At 35.2% G+C, this 21,798-nt stretch overlaps 1 protein-coding gene across 2 annotated transcripts; it reads left to right on the plus strand.

Moving 5' to 3' along the window:
• Positions 1 to 1,094: 1,094 nt before the first annotated feature.
• LOC106793047 (fibrillin-2-like) lies at positions 1,095 to 21,765 on the plus strand. 2 transcript variants are annotated; one of them, XM_014759644.1, is made up of 41 exons: positions 1,095 to 1,433; positions 2,243 to 2,979; positions 7,824 to 7,906; positions 8,492 to 8,596; positions 8,694 to 8,828; positions 8,934 to 9,221; positions 9,689 to 9,937; positions 10,009 to 10,164; positions 10,323 to 10,604; positions 10,682 to 10,804; positions 10,881 to 11,129; positions 11,208 to 11,327; positions 11,417 to 11,632; positions 11,698 to 11,897; positions 11,973 to 12,153; positions 12,244 to 12,549; positions 12,632 to 12,973; positions 13,040 to 13,165; positions 13,242 to 13,575; positions 13,674 to 13,840; positions 13,915 to 14,243; positions 14,507 to 14,933; positions 15,026 to 15,379; positions 15,466 to 15,579; positions 15,658 to 15,816; positions 15,897 to 16,111; positions 16,199 to 16,556; positions 16,642 to 16,787; positions 16,860 to 16,968; positions 17,033 to 17,311; positions 17,426 to 17,851; positions 17,922 to 18,170; positions 18,367 to 18,570; positions 18,660 to 18,785; positions 18,866 to 19,105; positions 19,190 to 19,362; positions 19,439 to 19,633; positions 19,707 to 19,811; positions 19,901 to 20,053; positions 20,142 to 20,345; positions 20,536 to 21,765. In XM_014759644.1, exons 2-41 carry the CDS (start codon positions 2,777 to 2,779, stop codon positions 20,755 to 20,757), a joined length of 8,652 nt encoding a protein of 2,883 aa, XP_014615130.1. In that variant the 5' UTR covers positions 1,095 to 1,433; positions 2,243 to 2,776; the 3' UTR covers positions 20,758 to 21,765. The 2 variants fall into 2 exon arrangements, with proteins under 2 accessions (XP_014615130.1, XP_014615129.1); XM_014759643.1 differs by having other exon boundaries at positions 2,253 to 2,979.
• The last annotated feature ends 33 nt before the right edge of the window (positions 21,766 to 21,798 follow it).

Raw genomic sequence — 21,798 nt, forward strand, 5'->3', positions numbered from 1 at the left:
TCAACAATAAAACTGTTAACTTATCGTGTAAAATATTACTTTCACGATAACGCAACGGTCGTGTATTAGTATTACGCGACGAACAACGAACCGAGTGCGTGTCTAATTGTTTATTTATCAAACAGACGTTTGTTTTTCGCGTCAACGCGATTCGTTTCTCTAATATGGTATTGCGAACAATATTAAAAAAAAATTCAAAAAATTCTTAAGACAACTATGAGCCAAGATAAGAAAGCTTTCCGAGCGATCCATTTGTCCTACATTACAAATGAAATAAGAAGACAGTTTAGAAGGAATGCATCTTTTTATTTGTCTTTACATCAATTAATTAAGATTGATGTGACTCGAATAAAGTAAATATATATATATATTTTTTTTTTTAATTCTTTTCATTATCGTGCGAATAAGTACGCGTGCCTGTTCATAATTGTGTTGGATTACGTTTAAATTATTGCGGATAAGGAAAGAAATAGAACAAGAGAAAGAGAGAGAGAGAGAGAGAGAGAGAGAGAGAGAGAGAGAGAGAGAGAGAGAAAGAAAGAAAGAAAGAAAAAGAAAGAATGATGTTCATATATGCATGTGAGCGTTGACAAGAAGATGGTAGAAGAAGGGTTGAGAGCATCGTCTTCGTTCGAAGATGGGGGAAAATGAAAGAGAAAGATAGGAAGAGTAAAAGAAAAAAAGAGAGAAAGAGAGAGAAAGAGAGAGAGAGTGAGAAAGAAAATAAGAGGGAAAGGGAAAGAAGCTTACGTGTAAGTGCGATAAAGAGTGAGTAAGAAAGAAGGAAAGGGTGGGATTGGGTAAAAGAGGGAGAGAGGGAAAGATGCTGGAGAGACTTCACTCTCCGGATGAGCCCTCTCTCGGAGTATCTTGTCTACGGCGATTTGCTGCTCCAGTCTTGCGCCAAGTCCCGTCGGCGCATCTCTTTTCGTCTTCATCTGTTTCTTCGATTTATCATTTATCATCCATTTATTCATCTCTTTTTCTCTAGCACGCGCGAGAAAGAGAGAGAGAGAGAGAGAGAGAGAGAGAGGCAAGAGAAGAAAAAAGCGCGCGTTTTTTCAAAATATTTGGATCGTTTATAATTTCTAAATTTATCCACCATCATCGCGGATTCTAGTTTGAAATTTCTTTTCTTTTCTTTTGGTTATACCACCCAACTCCTCCTCCCATCGTTTTTCATGAAAAATTAACGCTCATTACGTTGAGATATTACGTAATATTGCTATTGTTGTTATTATTAAATAAAAAAGATCATGATTGATATTCGAAAAGATTGGCGAGTTTAATTGTGAAACGAATTTTGAAATTTTTCAAGTGCGTATCGAAGAAAATATTTGTTTGTGATTCTGTGAAATTATTCGGTGTTTATCGAATCAAGGTATACACTATAATGACACGAGAGAAATAAATGGCCCTTTAAAAGGAAAAAGGTTGTATAAGTGTAGTTTGAATATTTATTTTTCTATTTTTTCTATTTTTTCTATTTTTTTTTGTGGTTCCAAAAGGCAGCACTCACGATGCTCGTTATTCGTATCGCTCGTTTCTTAACGGAAGTTATCGATCATTTTTTCCTTCTCCCTTTCTCTTTCTCTCTCTTATTATTCTACGATTAATAATCTCCCAACACCTACTCGCTTATCTTCAAACTCATTTTTCACGAAGTAACTCGAAGATTCCTTGCGTGGAACTCGTGGAACGGAAGAAATTTGTCACAAATCGATCTTATTTTTTTTCTGGTCTTTTTTTATTTTTTTTTTTTTTTTATGTTTTTTTCAACTCATATATACTACGTACAAGTTTTATGATACTTTAATGATAGTGTACGACCAGTCCTGCTTTTACGTTATGATAACGAGAGAAAGTCACGTTCGTGAATTTGCGAAAAACTTATTCGTCGTGTCGATTTAAATATCACGTATGAAAACTTTATCCAATTTGTTTGCTTAGGAAAAATATTCTAAAGTGAATATAAAATAAATAATGAAAAAATATAGAAAAAGGAAGGATAGACTAAATGATTTTCGCATTAGTCCTTCTTCTGTTTGTCTTTTGTGACAAAAGGATGGCAACGCGAGCATCGCGTGTTGGATATTAATATCAGAAGATAATTTCCCGACTATCTCATCGTACTAATTTGGTGCTTCCGGAACGTCCTCGTCTCTTATCTCTTTCTTTCTTTTTTTTTCTTTTTCCTTTTTTCGTTCTCTCTCCCCTCATTCTCTTTCTCACTCTTTCACAGTCTTTCACAGATTCATCATAAGCCAACGCTGGAATTCGCATCGTGACACGATAAAGTTAAAACAACGAGTGGTGGTCGGTGTTGTCCCATAGAATTTCTCACATCAGAGTGATTCAGCTTGCACACCTGTGTGTTGTTCAATTTGATATCCTTTTGAATAAAAGGACATTAACGATGATGGGACCGTACGTGATTAAGTGCCAGAGAAGAGGACGATGATAATCATTTTAATAATACTCTACGCCTGCCTGTCCAAGGACTATCAACGACGTTTGATCTTTGAAAAGGACATCGAACATGCGCGTTAATAAACTTATCCTCTTTTACGATCTATCGAAAGCTTAACGCACGGATCGAACATTTCTTATTTTTATTTTTATTTTTATTTTTCTTCGCGAGAATTGAAAGAGTGGTAGAAAGTTAAGAGAATAAAATATAGAAAAAGGAAAAAAATATTTACAAAGAGAAAGGAAGGTAGGAAGGTAGGAAGGAAGGAAGGAAGGAAGGAAGGAAGAAACGAATCATCGATAGAAGATGAAGAATTTGCGAACAATGCTACCGAGACGTGAAAGGACCTGTCAAAGGAATGGATCCTCCTTATGGTTGTTGATCGTAGCATCGATCCTTTTTCTTACGAGTCGAGTCATCGAAGAATGTAATGCGACGGGACAACGTTATAACACGCCTAGTTCTACGCAGGAGTTGGATAATACCTTGCAAAGCGTACCACCAACTGGGTAAGAATCCTCTTTGTCTTTCTTCTTCCAATATTTTGATTTCAAGTTATTTCTTTAATTTTCCAATTATTAGAATACGTTTATTATTATAACGTTCCAATTTATGAATTACAATTCATCGTAATCATTAAGTCGAAAAGCTTGAAACAAGCCTTTCATCGATCTTATCTTATACGAAAGAGTCTTCTTTCATTTTGAATGATTTATGAAAGATTCAATTTAAAAATTATTTTCAGAAACAAGACAAAAATATAAAAGTAATCGTAAACGTACGTAAAGCGAAATGTTTCTTTTACTTTTTTCCTCTATTTATAATAAAAAAGTCGAAAGGGCCAAGCGTTGTGAGAGAGTTTTAAGATAAGACGCGTGATTCATCATACTTCAAACCCACGAGGATTCTTGATGACTATTACGCGAGGCGTTTAATTACTAAAACAGATCGTGTAAAGCCACTTTTTTTAGCTTTTGTATTTTTGGCTATTTGAGATCTGGAGGGTAATGAAATTGATTTGATAAAAAAAGTTGAATGACGTAACGATTCCGTGTTGTTACGTCAATTGTCGTACATAGGACGTCTAACACGTGTTTCTTTCATCTATTAACATTTGTTATAATTTATCACTAATTTTTTTCTAACATACTTGATTGTTATATCAAATGGGAACATCGATTGAATAATGGGTTAAAGAAATCGTCAATTTAAATAAAATAACATTTCGGTCATCGAACCTTAAATCGTGTGTCCGGAAAATCGTGTTCTTCACAATTTTTATTTTATATTTCTTTTTTTTTTTTTTTTAGATATTTTTTAATCCTTATCACTTCCGAAGAATTCGGAAGCTGATTCGCCATTCGCTGTTTCTTTGACCGTGTCTTTTATGATTCTTAGTGAATCGCGCGTTCCAAACCCTGATAACTTCTAATTAGGTTATCGCAGTGTTACGTTACAGCGCTTCGTTGAATTCTACTAGCTCGACAATCCACTTTTTCGCACCAAAAGCGATGAGAGAGACCGATAATGTGGTGCACTCGCGTTCTCCATTGTCCTCCCACGCTTAACTCATTTTAACCCAAAAAGAGAACAATGAGATCTTAAACACGATCGGTAATTCGACAAAGACAAAAGTAAAATGGATTTAGCGAGAAACGATTGGGAGTATCGTGACACGTTGCGTTTTAAAAAGAGGAAACAATTATTTATATAAATGAAAATATAAATGCGTAAAGGAATTTAGAACGACCTTACAGAGATACATAGACAAAATTATAAGATTGTTGATGATTGTTAAATTATAGAAGATTAGATTTAGCCTAATTTGTAATCCGATTAACCTTGCACATAAATCAGTCTACATAAAGAAATACTAAAAATAGTAGAATATTTTATAAATAATAATAGATAAAAAAATGTTGCATTAAAAATCCCAATTGTTTTTCTTCGCAAACGTAAAATTAATTGACACGCTATTATTGACGCTTGTTAGTTTTCGAAAAAAAGAAAAGTGTGTTCAGTTCATTGGAGCTTTTCTTTCTCTTTTTCTTTCGCCGCACAAAAGCCACCAACTCTTCGAGGCGTTAGCCACTCTCGCGGAAAAGTATTCAGCATTAACTGAAGATATCGTATAACTGGGACCAGAAGAACTAGTTTGTTACGGTAAAAGATTCTTGGCAGCTCATTGCACGCGGTAGCGCCAATATAGCGATCTATACGTAGATCTTTCTCCTCGACGACATCCTCCTCTTCCTCCTAAACAACGACAACTACAACGTCAACGATTCTCGATACCTTCGTGCTAATAAAAGACAACAAGTTTATCGATCCCACTGATTTCACTTCGGCGCTTCGAGTTATATCGCTTCGTTGGATGACCACTAATGAAAATATAAATCATAACTTTAATAATCTCATTTATTTGATTTTTTTTGTTTTTTCTTCTGATTTTTTTTTTTTTTAATGAGAAAGAAAACACGTTATAAAATGTAATGTGTTTAAAATATTATATTTTATTTATTAGTAAAAACGTGTACGATTAGAGAATCTTGTTAGATTAAATTAACATATTTTAACATGTATTAGATGATGAAACTTATCAGATAGAAATAATGTTTATTTTCGTATCTCGTCGCAACTAATCGGTATCACGTATAACACGTTTATCTCTTTTTATTGCAATAAGAAAAACTAGAAAAATTTCAATGTTTGAACAACGTTCGCGTAAGTAGACACGAGTTTATCTATCACTTTTTCTGACAGTGGTATGCATTTACAATGATCCGATCTTTCCCAACATATTTTTCATTTCGTTTTTTTCTTTATCTCCTATCTCTTTCCATCTTCTTGTGTCGTGCCATGTGAGTCGAAGTTGACACGTGTTAATTATCCCCCTTGATCGCGATCCTTCGCTGTGTAAAACATTTTAATTGATAGTGGTAGTTGTAATATGATGCTGTTAAACGGATAAAGTATTACTAATGAGCTCGATTAAACTGAGAAATGATTGAAGTGATATACAACATAAGCACTCAAATTAAATGTAACACTTATCGATCAAAGTTATAATATTATTATTTCTTTTCAATATTTTCCATTGATTTTAAAAAATCGATTTTTGTCATTAATTATATTTCATTTATTTTGTGTTCCAAATATATGAATAATAAAATTGCGTTAAATAAATGTTTCATTTTTATTACAAATTTCTTCACAAAAATGTATATATGTAAGTACTTGCTTCGTTCCAATGTTTTTACCTTTTTGCGTTAGTTAATTTAACTCTCTCTTTCTTTTTATCTTTCTCTCGAGTACCGACAGCTTCGTTAACTTCGACATCATTTCTCGTAAGCACGTAACAAATGATTATCCACGTATGCGTTAGACACGTAAGCGAAGATAATGTTGAACGAACGTAATAATAAAAAAGAAACTTATTTCGTTCCATGAATTTTATAAGCGTAGATGAAATAAAAATTAAACGAATAAGACGATATTACTGCAAGTATTTATCCGTAAATTCTTCGGAATACGAGTTTTCCGATCCGAACGAGATGATTTTCTAGAATATAAAGAAGGAAAGAAAGAAAGAAAGAAAAAGTAAAGGATTTTACAAAAAAAAATGTTAAGCCACGAGTTACTTACTATCTTAAGCTAAGAATCGTATCGGTGTGAAATGTAAATGCCGTGAAACGCTTTTCCCTCTGACAGACTATGCTCTTTCACTTCCTCTCTTATATTATTACGTAAAACGTAGTTTAAACCAATCTAAGTGGCAGACTAACCGTGAATAATTATGTAAGTGGCAGTCCTATTAGGCGTAAAATAGACCCTATCCTATTTTTGAACATCCTACGATTGTTACTCATAGAGTAATGAACGGGTAGGTTTTCAAAGTTTGTAAGATTAATTCGATTGATTGATCAACGAGATCCAAATGTGTTTCGTCATTTAAACAATATTTCATATCAAAATTGTATTTAACATATTTTATTATCTCTTAACTTGTTCACACGCCATATAACGTTCTTGTTAATCAACGTTGCTTAGGTACTGGCCATTTCTCAACGTTAATCGCAATGCACTCGCATTTTGATCGCTTTAATTCTAATCGCTCGTAATGCACTAACTCGTCTCAACGCAGTGAACGGTTAAACGCTATTACACGCACTTTTCAATTGAACCTTTGAACCTGGTTCACCCACGCGTTATAAATAAATGTTTCTTAAATTACGGCAATGATCATTAATTAAGGAGGTATTTATATAAACGAGTAGTATCGAGACGGGTCGTAGGAAGATTCGCGATCTAAATTGTCCAAAGTTAAGAAATATTTTTTTAAATAAGACGTCAAACAACCATAACCATCACCCCTATCGTGTTCCTTCCAATATAAGATGATGAACATTGATTTTAGCCTTGGGCCCGTTAAACCAAGGCTATTATTACGGGCTGGGTGTTAAAATGATGTTCTGACTAGCGGTTTACGTTCCGCTACGTGTCGATCAATACTTTCCTACCAGGATATAAATTTGATAATGAACCCATTCCCGTGCATCCTTGCATCTGCATACAGATCGGATCAAAAGTTTTCATCGAGAAAGAAAGTTACGGTGTGATCCTATTTTTTGATTTCATTCGCGATTAATATGATCCATCGATTGTTCATTTTTTAATCAAATAATTTATAAAATATAATTTAAAAAAAAAAAGCCAAGTATTTATTACTCTCAATATTTTTCAAATATTCAAATTGTGTGCAATTTTTGATCATTTTTATCCAATCGTTCCAATTAATAATATATAATTTGTGTTTATTAGAAATATATGAAAGAAATAATTAAATAGGAATTTGCAAAAACAAAAAAAGAAAAGAAACAGTATTCGCGACTCTCTGTGACGATTCTTTTTATTAATTAATAATAAAAAGAAAAAAAAGAGAAAATAAAATAGAAATGAAATGTTTTTCACGGTTCGTTGAAACTTAGGGAACGGCGGGAAAATCGGCGGCGCCAAGGCGCATAAGTGGAACTACTTAGAGGCGTTCTATAGCAGCTGACGTTAATTACGAGCCGCGTGATGTGAATGCCCGCCTTGTTTCGAGGTGGTACACCGCTCTCTTCTCATTCTTTCTCCCTTCATCATCTTTTTCTTCTTCTTTTCTTTCTCGCTTTTTCTCTTTATTTCTTACCGAACAAAAAAAAAAACCTTATTTCCGCCTTGTCCTAAAGAGTCCCCAAGTGTGTATCTACTTTGAATGCTTGAGCACTCAAATAAGTGGGAATCTTCATGAAATTCTTGTATCATTAATTCGAATCGATCGATTTTGATTATAATGTTACATCATTTACAGACCTAACGTGTGCAGATCGAGATTAAAGAATTATTGTTGTCCAGGATGGACAAAGAAACCGGAGACGGGCCTCTGCGTTATTCGTAAGTACGATTGATACAATGCTTTTTTTTGTTTTGTTTTTTTTTTCCTATTTTTTCTTTTTTTTTTTTATATCAGTTTAATAATTTCGATTATAATATGTGATATCTCGAGGAAATTTTAATTGAGTCAGCTCGTTTTAGGTTAGTCGAATATAATTGGTTTTAATAAACGATAGGATATCTCTAATTAGAAGAAATGTATAATTTCGATGTTTATTATACTCTTATTTTCCCTCGTGTTTGTATAAGCTCTTTGCTAGATTTAAAGTACGTGGAACTATTATTAAGATCGCATAACCGGTCATCTATCATTACTACTCCTTCGAGTTTGCTTCACTCTACACGATAATAATTACGCAATTACGTAACGGATAAATGAGTATCTATGCTACATAACCGATCGTTTCTTCGAACGAAACTGGTTTAATGGCCTGTTACACGAGGCTTCCTGTTGATCGCATTGTCTCCTCTTCGGCTATAATTCGATCGACCTTCTTCGATGTATACGAGTATGAAACACGAATTAAGAAGTTTACTATCGTTAGTGGAATTCAAAGATCACGTTAACGAGACATTCGCTTTTAGCTATTTGCTCGAGGAGATGTGGTACTGGAAGATGCATAAAACCAAATATTTGTCTTTGCGAGGGTGGTACAGTTGCATCCACTTGCGGTTCGATTTCATCCAAAAGTAAGAATTAATTTTTAAATCGATAAATCACAAATTTTAACAAAAATTCTAAACGACTATGATATGGGAATAAAATATTTTTCTATGATATCAACAGTATTGACTCACGAAGGTAGCAGTTCAACCGATCGAAGAGAGTCAGGTAAATGTAGGGTTCATTGTATCAACGGTAATTGCGTTAATGGCAGATGTCAATGTAGAAATGGATATCAAGGAGAATTTTGTAACGAACGTTAGTATTTAGAAATTTGTCTTATTTTCTATAAGAAAATGATAATAATAATAAATTAGTTGTGTGGATTGAAATGTTATCGATTACGTTAATAAATATTTTCAGCCATATGTCGAGAACCATGTTTAAATCAGGGTAGATGTATCGGTCCGGATCGTTGCGCTTGCATTTATGGATATACCGGAAGACGTTGCGAAACGGATTACAGAACAGGCCCTTGTTATATGAAAATTAAGAATGGTCAATGCTTGGCGAATCTACAAGGTGTTGTTTGTACGAGACAGTTGTGTTGCGCTACAGTTGGTAAAGGCTGGGGTCATCCTTGCGAAAGATGTCCCATGAGACTCGATTGCGAATTGGGATATTTGAAGACCGGTCAAGGCCAATGCGTAGGTACGAAGATCTTATAATATAAAATAAATCATAAAATGAATTTTTTTATTTAGTGCCAATTGTCATAATAACCGGTACATAATATACGAGGAAATGGGTTGAAAAGTTTTGAGCTTACGTTTTCTATCTTGTTCTCGATAATTTTCAATCTAGTCATTTATGTTATATCATTCTTCAAATTTGTCGTTAGCCGTTAGAAATGATATTGTAAAAACAATGAATGCCTTGTGAAATCTGCATGCAACCTCGATTAAAGAAAAATGTTAGGGAAAAAAAATAATGATCCGAGTTGCGTCAAATAAAGTACCATTAGTCAATAAAGCTGAACGGTACACGCCTATAAATGAATCTTCGATAATCATATGTCACACTTTATCATAAATCTTCACCCGGATGATCTTTGATGCTTGCGTCATACATTAATTACCATCAAGATCTAAGATACTAATTATTAATTACTTACGCAGATATCGATGAATGTGATGCAATTCCGGGTTTATGCGAAGGAGGGAAATGCGTAAATACGCAAGGATCTTTCACTTGCGAATGTCCCGAAGGACAAGCTCGAGATCCTGAAACGAATGAGTGTAAGGATCGGGACGAGTGTCAGGAAGAAGGAATATGCCCTGATGGTCGATGTGTGAACACCAATGGTGGCTATTATTGTTTTTGTAATCCTGGATTTATACAGAGTCAGGATCGTAAATCCTGCATTGGTAATTGATTGGTTTTTATGATACCGACATTGTTAACAGCCGTTACAGTTATTAATGTTTTATTATCGTAGACGGAAGACAAGGCCTTTGCTATACCGCGGTTAATAGGAATCGTCAATGTAATAATATATTATCTATGAGACTGAGTAAACACGATTGTTGCTGTGGCAAAAATATGGGTCGTGGTTGGGGAGATGAATGCTATATTTGTCCTAATCCTGGAAGTGGTGTGTATCTCTAATGAAATTTATTATATTTTTATTTTATAAATTATCTGACAACAACATCATTATATCTAAATTATCAAAGACAAAAAAGAAAAGAATACATATTATTACAATGATAGATAGTAATTATACGCGTTCCTTTTATTACTCAATTGTAGACGATTACAACAAACTTTGCACCCAATTGCAAGAAATCACATTGATCAACGAGTGTGCCTTGAGACCTGATATATGTGGCAATGGCAAATGTGTTGATACTACGGAGGGTTACGAGTGCGAATGTAATCTTGGCTTTACGAAAAAGGCTGGCCGTTGTGAAGACATTGACGAGTGTCGATTAAATTATTGCAAAGGTGGTACTTGTCGAAATTATGAGGGTAGTTTTACTTGTAATTGTCCAGTTGGATTCACTGTCTCGGGAGACGGAAAATATTGCACGGGTTAGTTTTGTTTTTCTTTTCAAATATTTAAAAAAAGAAAAACACAAAATTGACAATGATTTTTAATTCATTGATAGATCACGATGAATGTCAAGATACTGGAATGTGCAATAACGGTCATTGCATCAATATGAATGGTTCCTTCAAATGTAAATGCAACGATGGATACACTTTATCGCCAACGCAAAATACCTGTATAGGTAACATATTTCTCTATAATTTTTCTTCTTATATTTTTAGTATTTTATAAATAGCGAAAACGTTTTTTTTAAACAGATATCAACGAGTGTAGTGAGAATCCACGGATATGTTTGAATGGACGCTGCGAGAATACCCCAGGATCTTATCATTGCATTTGTCAATCAGGATTTACACCTTCAAGAGATAATACTTTCTGCGTGGATATGGACGAGTGTTCCACAAGCGGAATGTGTGAGAATGGAAAATGCGTCAACATGGAGGGTTCCTTCAAATGTGTTTGTGATTCTGGCTTTCGAATTGCACCCGATCAAAGTCATTGCATAGGTATTAAAGGACTATTTTGATTTAATTTAATTATAACATTCTTTGATTATTAATAATCTTTGTTTTACAATTAAATAGACATCGACGAATGCTTGAGTGCACCCTGTCAAAGTGGTCGTTGCATAAATACTTCTGGAAGTTTTCGATGCGAGTGTAATGCAGGATTTAATTTGGGACCCGACGGCAGATCCTGTTTAGGTAATTAATTTATATTAAAACATTCTATTGGTAATTAATGTAAATTAATCAATCAGAAAATGAAATGAAAATGATATTCCACCTTTTAGACACAAGAAGAGACCTTTGTTACTCGCAATACAGAGACGGCCAATGTTCTAATCCAACCTCAACAGCAGTGACAAAATCAAGTTGTTGTTGCTGCACCGTAATACTTGGACAACCTATGGGTTGGGGTAGCACTTGTCAACCTTGCCCTTTGCCTGGTACTACAGAATTCGATGCTCTTTGTCCTCATGGTGCTGGAATGACATATAACGGCGATGGTAATTAACATTTATTTTGATGACAATATTAATTAATCATATTTACGATCTTCTTTATACAACAGACATAAACGAATGCGCCCAAAATCCAAACATTTGTATAAATGGCGGCTGTGAAAATCTGATGGGTACTTATCGTTGTATTTGCAACAACGGTTACGAGGTTGACGCAACAGGGAAAATTTGTAGCGATATAAATGAATGCGAACTGGAGGAATCCTTATGTAGTGGTGGACAATGTCGAAACACACCTGGTGGCTACCAGGTAAATACAAATTTATATTTACAAAATTAATAATTAATCGATAGTTAGATTTCAATTGATTGTTCACTCGTATAGTGTATTTGTCCAACTGGCACGAGACTTAATACGGAGAATCAAATGTGCGAGGATATCGACGAGTGCGAAGAATTAGGTCCAGACGTTTGTTTCAATGGAATTTGCGTGAACGTTCCTGAATCGTACGAATGCGAATGTTCTCCAGGATATATCCTTGACAATACTGGACATATTTGCATGGGTAAGTGAAGTAACATCATAGCACGATTATTTCATATTTTTTAAATTAATATTTATGATCTTGATATTATGTCATATCGTATTATGTTAGACAATAGAAAAGGATCCTGTTGGACAAAAATGGTGGATGGCCGATGCGAGAACAATTTACCTAGAGTTGCTCTGAGATCTGAATGTTGCTGTTCCGTTGGAGTTGCTTGGGGAAGTCCCTGTGAAGTTTGCGACCATTCTCTTTGCGAATGTTCAAAAGGATACGCTAAAGTAGATGGTAAAGCTTGCGTGGATGTTAACGAGTGCGAACTAAATGCTGGAATCTGTAGAGGAGGTGGTACGTGTGTTAACACTGACGGATCATATCGTTGCGAGTGTCCTCCTGGTTTGACTCTTGATCCGACTCGTTAGTATTGTTCTTTTCTTAAATAGCAAAATTAATTTTAAGGATAAAACTATATATCATCATTCATCGATATTTAATTTAGACACAACTTGCATCGACACCAGAGAAGAGACTTGTTACATAGAATATCGTCATGGTCAGTGTTCAACCCCAATCGAAGGGCACTTCTCGAAGCATCTTTGTTGTTGTTCGGTTGGTCGTGCTTGGGGTAACGAAAAATGTGAAGCTTGTCCAAAAGTAGGAACGTATGCTCATTCAGAATTATGTCCAAGAGGAATTGGATTTACCGAGCGTCAAGATATCAACGAATGCGTCGAATTTCCTGGCATGTGTGTCAACGGTAGATGTAAGAATACCGTCGGTAGTTACAGTTGCAGGTGCAATCAAGGATTCGCTTTGGACGAACATGGCATCAAATGTAACGGTAAGCGTTTGGAAATTATTTATTATCAAGAAGATTGATAGAACAATCGTGAGGAAATATTTGCAGATATCGACGAGTGTGGAATTATGCACGGTGTGTGCGGTAACGGTACGTGTCGAAATACACCTGGCAATTTTCAATGCGATTGCAATCCCGGATACCGTAGTAGCGATATCATGAAAATTTGTATGGGTAAGTGATTTAACAATTTTCATTAATCTTCGATAAAAATAAAATGCATAAGTTTTACACGTGCCATTAATTTTAGACATTAACGAATGCGAGGAGACTCAAGGCTTATGCAGAGGTGGTACTTGTGTGAATACCGAAGGTGGATTCAAATGTCAGTGTCCACCAGGACACGAATTGAGCCCTGACAAAGATTCTTGCAAGGATATCGACGAGTGTTCTAGGACAAGTGGTATATGCTCCAATGGGATTTGCGAGAATATGATGGGCACTTATCAATGTATTTGCGATGAGGGTTATCAACAAACTGGACACAAGTCTCATTGCGAGGATATAGACGAATGTCTGATAAACAATGGTGGCTGCGATGATATTTGCATAAACACACCTGGGAGTTTTTCCTGTTCGTGCGGGTAAATAAAAAAGTTACATTAACAATTGGTCGATAGATTTTAAGATAGTAATTCGTAGCAGGTTGAATTATATGTTTGCAAACGAATGTTGAACACAGTACGGGCTACGCGCTCAACTTGGACAGTCGTTCTTGTTCCGACGTGGACGAGTGTAAAGAAAATCCTCGAATCTGTAACGGTGGGAAGTGTTCCAATATACCAGGTGGATACATTTGTACGTGTACGGAAGGATTGTTACCTGGAAGGGATGGTGCATCTTGTGTCGGTGAGTTTCATTATAAATTATTATATATATTAAAAGAATACATTACCTATATATATTGAACAATTTTTCTTTAGACATCGATGAATGCGTAACGCAACCACAAATCTGTGGTTTTGGAGAGTGTCATAATACAATAGGATCTTTCGAGTGTCGTTGCGAGGAAGGTTACTCTGTTAAGCCGGATGCAGGATCAGCTTGTACCGACGACGACGAATGTTTACTGAACGCTTACTCCTGCAGCGAGTTTGCCGAATGTCACAATACTCAGGGCTCTTACGAATGTACTTGTCACGAAGGTTTCACTGGAAATGGTATCGAGTGTAGGGATATTAATGAATGTCAAACCAATAATGGTGGGTGTGATTCTAACGCTCAATGCATCAACAACGATGGCTCCTTTAAGGTAAAATTAACTCAAAAAGTTCATTATAAAATGTAGTCTATGCTTAACACGTTCTACCCGGCGTGAACCACCGGTGGTCCACACCTTGTTTGCTTAGAAAATAATGAAACAAACAAGAGCCGCCAGACGAATAAACATCTGATAATCTCGAGCCCGCTGACTATACGGACTTCGAAAACATGCGCCGGGTTGAACGTGTTAAGGATATCTAATTAATCGAATATTTATGCAAAGAAACGAGTTAACAAGAAAATGGGACGCAGTGCGTCTGCGATGCTGGTTTCAGGGGCGACGGTTATATTTGTAAGGACATCGACGAGTGTGCAAACGACAATAGTCTTTGTCAAAATGGTCACTGTTTGAATTTCCCCGGCTCGTTTCGTTGCGAATGCGAAATGGGTTTTATGCATCCAGACGAGAAAAATGAGCAAGCATGCGTGGACATAAACGAATGCGACATGTTCAACAATCTTTGTGTGTACGGTCGATGCGAGAACAGTTTTGGTATGTTTCGTTGCATGTGTAACGAAGGTTACAAGCTGGATGGTTCTGGTGGTAATTGCACAGACATCGACGAATGCGAGAGCCCGCAGTCTTGCCAATATGGTACGTGTATAAATACTCAAGGAAAATATATCTGTAAGTGTCCACCTCATCACGAATTGGTTGAAGATGGGAAGGCGTGTGTCGGTAAGTTCGTGTCACCGATATTCACCTCTGACCTTAAAAATAATTCATATATGTATCCTTCATTCTAACGACTGAACATCATGACGTTTCAGACAGGCGCGTGTCGCTCTGTTTCTCCAGTTTCGAGCATGGTACCGGCAGACCGCAATGTGTTTTCGACATGTCCTCGTCAGTAACGAAGGCAACGTGTTGTTGTAGCGTTGGTGTTGCTTGGGGTAATCGCTGCGAGGAATGCCCCAAACCAGGCACCAAAGAATTCGAGGAACTCTGTCCTGGTGGTATGGGCTATAGGCCAAACCGTGTCACTGTCATATTGGAAGACATTAACGAGTGCGAGGAACATGAGAATATATGTCAGAATGGTCATTGCACCAATACCTTTGGCAGTTTTATGTGTTCCTGCTACGAGGGTTTCGTTTTGGACGACACGAAAACAAGCTGCGTCGGTAATATCGATGGACGATCGTTATATCCAAATATGGAGTTGTTCCTTGCTTTAAAAGGATTGATCCTCTTTAAAATCATTTTTCAGATATTAACGAGTGCGTGTTACATCCGTACATTTGTAGCGTGGGTCGTTGCATCAACGACGAGGGTAAATATCACTGCGAGTGCCCCGAAGGATACATGGCCATGCCAGGAGGAAGTGCGTATTTCGATTATTTTTTATTAACATATTATTTTCTCTTAACGAATAATTATTAACAAGATTAACTCATGACAGAGGAATGCGTCGATATGAGGAAAGAATTCTGTTATCTTTCATACGAATCTGGACAATGCATCACTCCTATGGCCCAACCGCAGACAAAAATGTTATGTTGCTGTTCGATGGGAGCAGCCTGGGGTAGTCCTTGCGAAAAATGTCCATCCGAAAGGACTCGTAAATATCAATCAATTATTCATATTACTAATATTTCTAGTCGGTAATTTGAAATATAATTTTCCAACGAATTTCTTTAGGCGAACACGAAATTTTATGTGGAATGGTACCAGGACAAATTGTAAACCCAATTACCAATCACACCGAAGAAATCGACGAATGCGCACTTATGCCAACAATGTGCACTCATGGTCATTGTTTAAACACACCCGGTAGTTTCGAGTGTCAATGCGAACAAGGATTCGTTTATGATCAGGATTCGCATCAGTGTATCGATGAAAACGAATGTTTGCAAGTAAGATTTATATGATTTTATTTAAAAGATCATTTTGATTTAGTAATTAATGTTTAATTTTTCATCAAATATTATTACGTTATGTAGATACCAAATCCTTGCAGTGGTAATGCTCAGTGCATCAACCAACAAGGATATTTCGAGTGTGTTTGTCCTGCTGGATACAAATTAGGTATCACCCAACGGAATTGTGTCGACATCGATGAATGTTACGAACGACCGGGTATATGCAATAACGGAGTTTGCAACAATCTACAGGGTAGCTTTCAATGCGTTTGTCATTCTGGTTTTGTTCTAACTCACGATCGAGGAAATTGCGTGGACATCGACGAGTGTCAACGAAATCCAAATATTTGTAATAATGGGACTTGCATTAATAGTCTTGGTTCTTACAAATGTCAATGTTACGATGGTTTCAAGTTGAGCCCTAATAACGATTGCGCTGGTACGAATTGGCTTCAATTTTTCAATTTAATTGATCTTATTTAACAAACGAGTTCATTGTAGATTATTTGACAAAAATTTTGTAGATATTGACGAATGTAGGATAATGCCTTTCCTCTGTCGCAACGGTAGATGTCGTAATACTGTTGGTGCGTTTATTTGTGAATGTGCTGATGGTTACATATTGGCTCAAGATAGACAACATTGTCGAGACATTGACGAGTGTCACGAGGTAATTTTAACAAATTGACAACTAGTAAATTAAACGTCAATTGAAATAAATATTCCTTATTTTTCTTTTTAGATACCTGGCTTGTGTCCGTTCCCAGGAAAATGTAAAAATTTAATGGGATCTTATATATGTAATTGTCCACCCGGTTACGAATTGAACAATGAAAGAAGAAGATGCGTTGGTACGTGAATTCATTATTATTATTACAAAAGAAACTTCATTATTAATTGTTATTTTATTTACAGACATCGACGAGTGTTTAGAGACGATCGACATTTGTGAAAATGGTCAATGTATCAACACGGACGGTGGTGTTATCTGTGAATGTCCAGTTGGTTTTCAATTGAGCGACAAACCTAATTCCATGAGATGCATTGATGTTAGGGAGGAACAATGTTACGATAGTTATAGACGTGGCCAATGTTCTTTTCCTAGAAAAGGTGGAATGACGAAGAAACATTGCTGTTGTACCATGGGTAAAGCTTGGGGCAAATATTGCGAGCAATGTCCATCGGAGAACAGTGGTAATTAAATAATAAATTACTTATTAATAATAAGTAACAAATAAATTATATCTCTCACCTCAAAGTGATCAAGATTTGAAGTAATAACAATTTTGTATACGTTTATTCATTCAGAGGATTTCAGAAGATTATGTCCAGAAGGACCAGGTCGTGACGATACGGGCATCGATTTGAACGAATGTCTTTTCATGCCTGATGCTTGTTCTGGTGGCGATTGTATAAATACTGATGGGTCATTTCGATGCGAGTGTCCATCTGGTTACGTTTTGGATGAAACTGGAAGACGTTGCATCGACAACAACGAATGTTTAACCGTTCAGAATATTTGTGGCAACGGTACCTGTAACAACATAGATGGTGGTTTCGAATGTTCCTGTAACGATGGTTTTACGCCTGGTGTTAATCAGGTCTGCGAGGATATAAATGAGTGCCTTGAATTGGGCAACCAATGTGCTTTTAGGTGTCATAATGCTCCTGGATCGTTCAGATGTATCTGTCCATATGGATATACTTTAGCTCCTGATGGAAGACATTGTATTGGTATGTTGCAATAATAAATAAATTACTAATTAAATATCTTGATACTTCATAATGATTTTGAATCGATCAGACGTCGACGAGTGTGCAACACCAGCGAACAATTGCAAATATCAATGCAAAAATCTAATTGGCACGTTCATGTGCATTTGTCCACCTGGATATCAACAAATTGGCATGGCCGACGAATGCAAGGACATTAACGAGTGTTCTATTAATTCTGGATTATGCAGACACGGAAGTTGCGTCAATTTAGATGGAAGTTATCAATGTTACTGTTACGAAGGTTTTGAACAAAGTGCTGATGGCAAATCTTGCATTGGTAAGAAGACAATTCAATTTTGTCTATTTAAAGCTAAAGTATAATTTTGCTTTTTTTATTAAAAAATTGTGTCAAATATTTAATTATTAATGATGACTTATAAGTATAATAACTATCTTTGTATAATTGTATTTCTGAACTTTATTTAATCGTATGATGTAATTGTTGATTGAAGAAAATCATTGTTACGTTTCAGACCGTAGAGTTGGTTATTGTTTCCTGCAAACGATCGGTGGTAGATGTACAGCGAGAACCTCGGAATTACGAACAGTGACTAAAGCTGATTGTTGTTGCACTATGGGTGCTGCGTGGGGTCCACATTGTGAAATATGTCCTTCTAGAGACTCGGATGATTACAACGAATTATGTTTGGACAAGGGTTTCTCAATAAATGGTCAAGGTAAATATCCGAACTAGTTTGAATACTATTTGATAAAAAAAAAACAATATTCTTATAATTTATTGATTTTTTCAATTTTCCTTACACAGATATTGACGAATGTAATACGATACCGGATTTGTGTAGAAACGGAATGTGCATTAACACTTTGGGTTCCTACAGATGCATTTGCAACAAGGGATACAAATCTGACAAATCAGGAGCACATTGCATTGGTATAAAAAACAATATTAAATAATAATTTTATTGATTATTAAATGATCGAGTATTATAGAAAAGAAAATTTTTATCGTAGATGTGAACGAGTGTGAATTAACACCCAAGCCATGCAAATACACTTGCCAAAACACTGAAGGAAGTTTCATATGTTCCTGTCCGACTGGTTTTATATTAAATCCTGACGGCATTAGTTGTCGTGACATGGATGAATGTGCGACAGGAAATCATCTTTGTCAACAAAATTGTGTTAATACTCAAGGAAGTTATACTTGTGGTTGTCGCGAAGGATACACTCAAGATGGGGATGCTTGTCATGGTTTGTAATAAGACAATTTTTCTATTTGAATTAATGTTTGGTATATACATATATATATATATATATAAAAAAAATTATTTGCAGATATTAACGAGTGCGAACAACCTGGGACTTGTCCGAAACCGGGTACGTGCGTCAATACTCTTGGCAGTTTCCGATGTATCTGTCCCAGAGGATTTAAGCTTGATCAATCTGGAAGATTCTGTACCGATCATAACGAATGTGCCGATGATACTAATTGCGAACATGGTTGTCAAGTAAGCGAAACGTACTTATCATAGTCAAAATGTATCGTAGAAATAATCGATCTAAAATATTTATAAACATTTATAGAATTTCATGGGAAGCTATCGTTGTGGTTGTCCGGAAGGATTTGTTCAACACCTTTACTACAGTCAATGCATCGATGAAAACGAATGCAGCAATTCTCCTTGCGGTGAAAATACTTGCATTAACACGATCGGAAGTTACAAGTGCGGTTGTCCTGATGGTTATCAATTTGATAATAATTTACAGATTTGTGTTCAGGTGTGAAGTCGAAAGATTTTTTTTCAAATTGCTCATCTTTTTCCACGTATTTTATATATTTTTGTATTTTTAGGTCAGCGCTGGTTGTCTGGGATCTCCCTGTGCTTTTGGATGCACACCTAATGGTGCTAATGGTTTCATCTGTGGTTGTCCAACCGGTTATCAACGAATCGGACAAGTTCGTTAACAATAATATTATTATTTTTTTTTATTGCAATGTACTATGTAAATACACAATGTAATATAATTTTCGGTTTGAAAATTCAGGGCCATTGTTTGTCAACGATTAATCCGTTATCTCAACCGAACTATGGTGAAGAAATTGGCAATGTTCCAACGTATTTAATTAATCCGGATACTTATCACATTCCACCGGCCGATGATAAGACTATTTCTACGGAAGGATGTTTCTCTTGCAAGGTATAAACTTTGCAACCAATCTTTCTTTTTATATTTTTATACTGTCATAAATAAAAAGACAAAAAAAAATTGATAAAATATTACACAGATAAACGGTAAAGGAAGACGTAGGAGAGGTGCACGATTAAGGTCGGTTGACGAAGAGTTGCAACAGAAACGAGACGAATTAATCAAACGCCGTGTTACTCGAAAAGCAAGAAGACACCATCATGGCGAAGAACACGTTTTAAAAATCAGTATACGTCAGACTAAACATAGAATGCGTATCGTTAAATTGCAACCTGCGATAAAGGTAAAATACGTGAGTGAGTTGAAAAGTCTTGAGCCTATTATATTATAGAAACAATTTTGTTTTCGAAACATATAAGTTTTTTCTTGTTTTCTTTTTTCTTTTTTTTTAAAGCTCAAAGCCTTTAAACTCACTCTCGCAGAAAATTTATGTCCTATACAATAATAATGTTTATACATTGTTTAAATTACAGGACGAAGAAATGGAATATACGATAGTTCATGGTAACAAACACGAAAACTTTGAGATTGCTAAGGATTATGGAATTTGGGCACTTCATTTCCGTAGTCGTTTGAAGAAACCAGGCCAATTTCATATAGTCATACATGGTCGTCCAAGAAATGGTATAACAGAGGAAAATGAAGTTTGGGAGAAACCATTGACTTTTAGAATTCATCTTATAGTCACGGAATGAAATAGATCAAATTATTTACTGTCCGTTTGAATGTACTAATGGGAACATTAACGTCCTAATATCTCAATGAAACAGTATATTTTAAAATAACTCGAATATAGGGGACGTTGATCGATTTATTTTATGAAGGTTTTTAGGATTTATAAGAAGCAACGATATAATTTAATTATTTTATTATCTATTTTTATTCGGTGGGCATGATGGAGGACACATACATACGTTGTATCCAAAAGTTTGAATCATCATTTTTTAACACGAGATACAATTAATATTAATTAATTAACACTGCCAATGATTTAACTAATCATATTATTAATGTGTTCAAAGAAAAAGAACAAAATGAAACGAAAAATTCGGGATTTAGGGACTTCAAAGTTTTCTACGATAGTTATTACCAAAGTTAACACAGACACACATATACACACGCATCGTCACTGCCAACCGAAATCTCTTTATCTGTATGAATCTTTATCAATATAATAATAATAATTATTATTACTGCCCGTTATAATGCAAAAAAGAAAAAAAATCTAACGATAGTGGTAACACAATCGATTAGAATTGTACAAACATTGAAGCCTTATTCTAATTGTAAGTAAAACAATAATTGTACACAGGAAACAAATTCTAGCTTTATAAATATAGATATATAAATATATGAATATAATTTATGAAATTGTAGCATTAACATAACTTGTAGGATATAATTTAGGATGATACGTAAAAGAGAAAAATGAAGAGACAGAATTTTCTAACGTCGAGTCTCGAATGAGTCAATTTCTTATTTAACTCGCTATGTGCCTTTTAACCTGATTTAACAACAAATTATGCATATAATTATATATATATAAAGAAGAAAAAAAAGAAAAAAGATAAATCATGTATAATTTCAGTGGCTTACATATTACTGAATAATATTATAATAGAATTTAAGATAACTTCGTAAAAGTGCAGAGCACTATAGTTAACACATTAACCATGTGAATAAAAAATACAAATTTCATTTTATACAGCCAATCAATGTTTATTTCAAAACGAATT

The sequence above is a fragment of the Polistes canadensis genome, unplaced genomic scaffold (genome assembly GCF_001313835.1).
Source record: "Polistes canadensis isolate GaletaPanama2010 unplaced genomic scaffold, ASM131383v1 scaffold_10, whole genome shotgun sequence".
Classification (NCBI taxonomy): domain Eukaryota; kingdom Metazoa; phylum Arthropoda; class Insecta; order Hymenoptera; family Vespidae; genus Polistes; species Polistes canadensis.

Bases quoted from the DNA above. Each gene is read 5' to 3' on its own strand.
- LOC106793047 (XM_014759644.1), top strand. From the start codon at position 2,777: ATGAAGAATTTGCGAACAATGCTACCGAGACGTGAAAGGACCTGTCAA. The intron at 9,222-9,688 runs GTACGAAGATCT...TTACTTACGCAG, and splicing joins CGGTCAAGGCCAATGCGTAG to ATATCGATGAATGTGATGCA. The intron at 18,786-18,865 runs GTATAAAAAACA...TTTTTATCGTAG, and splicing joins ATCAGGAGCACATTGCATTG to ATGTGAACGAGTGTGAATTA.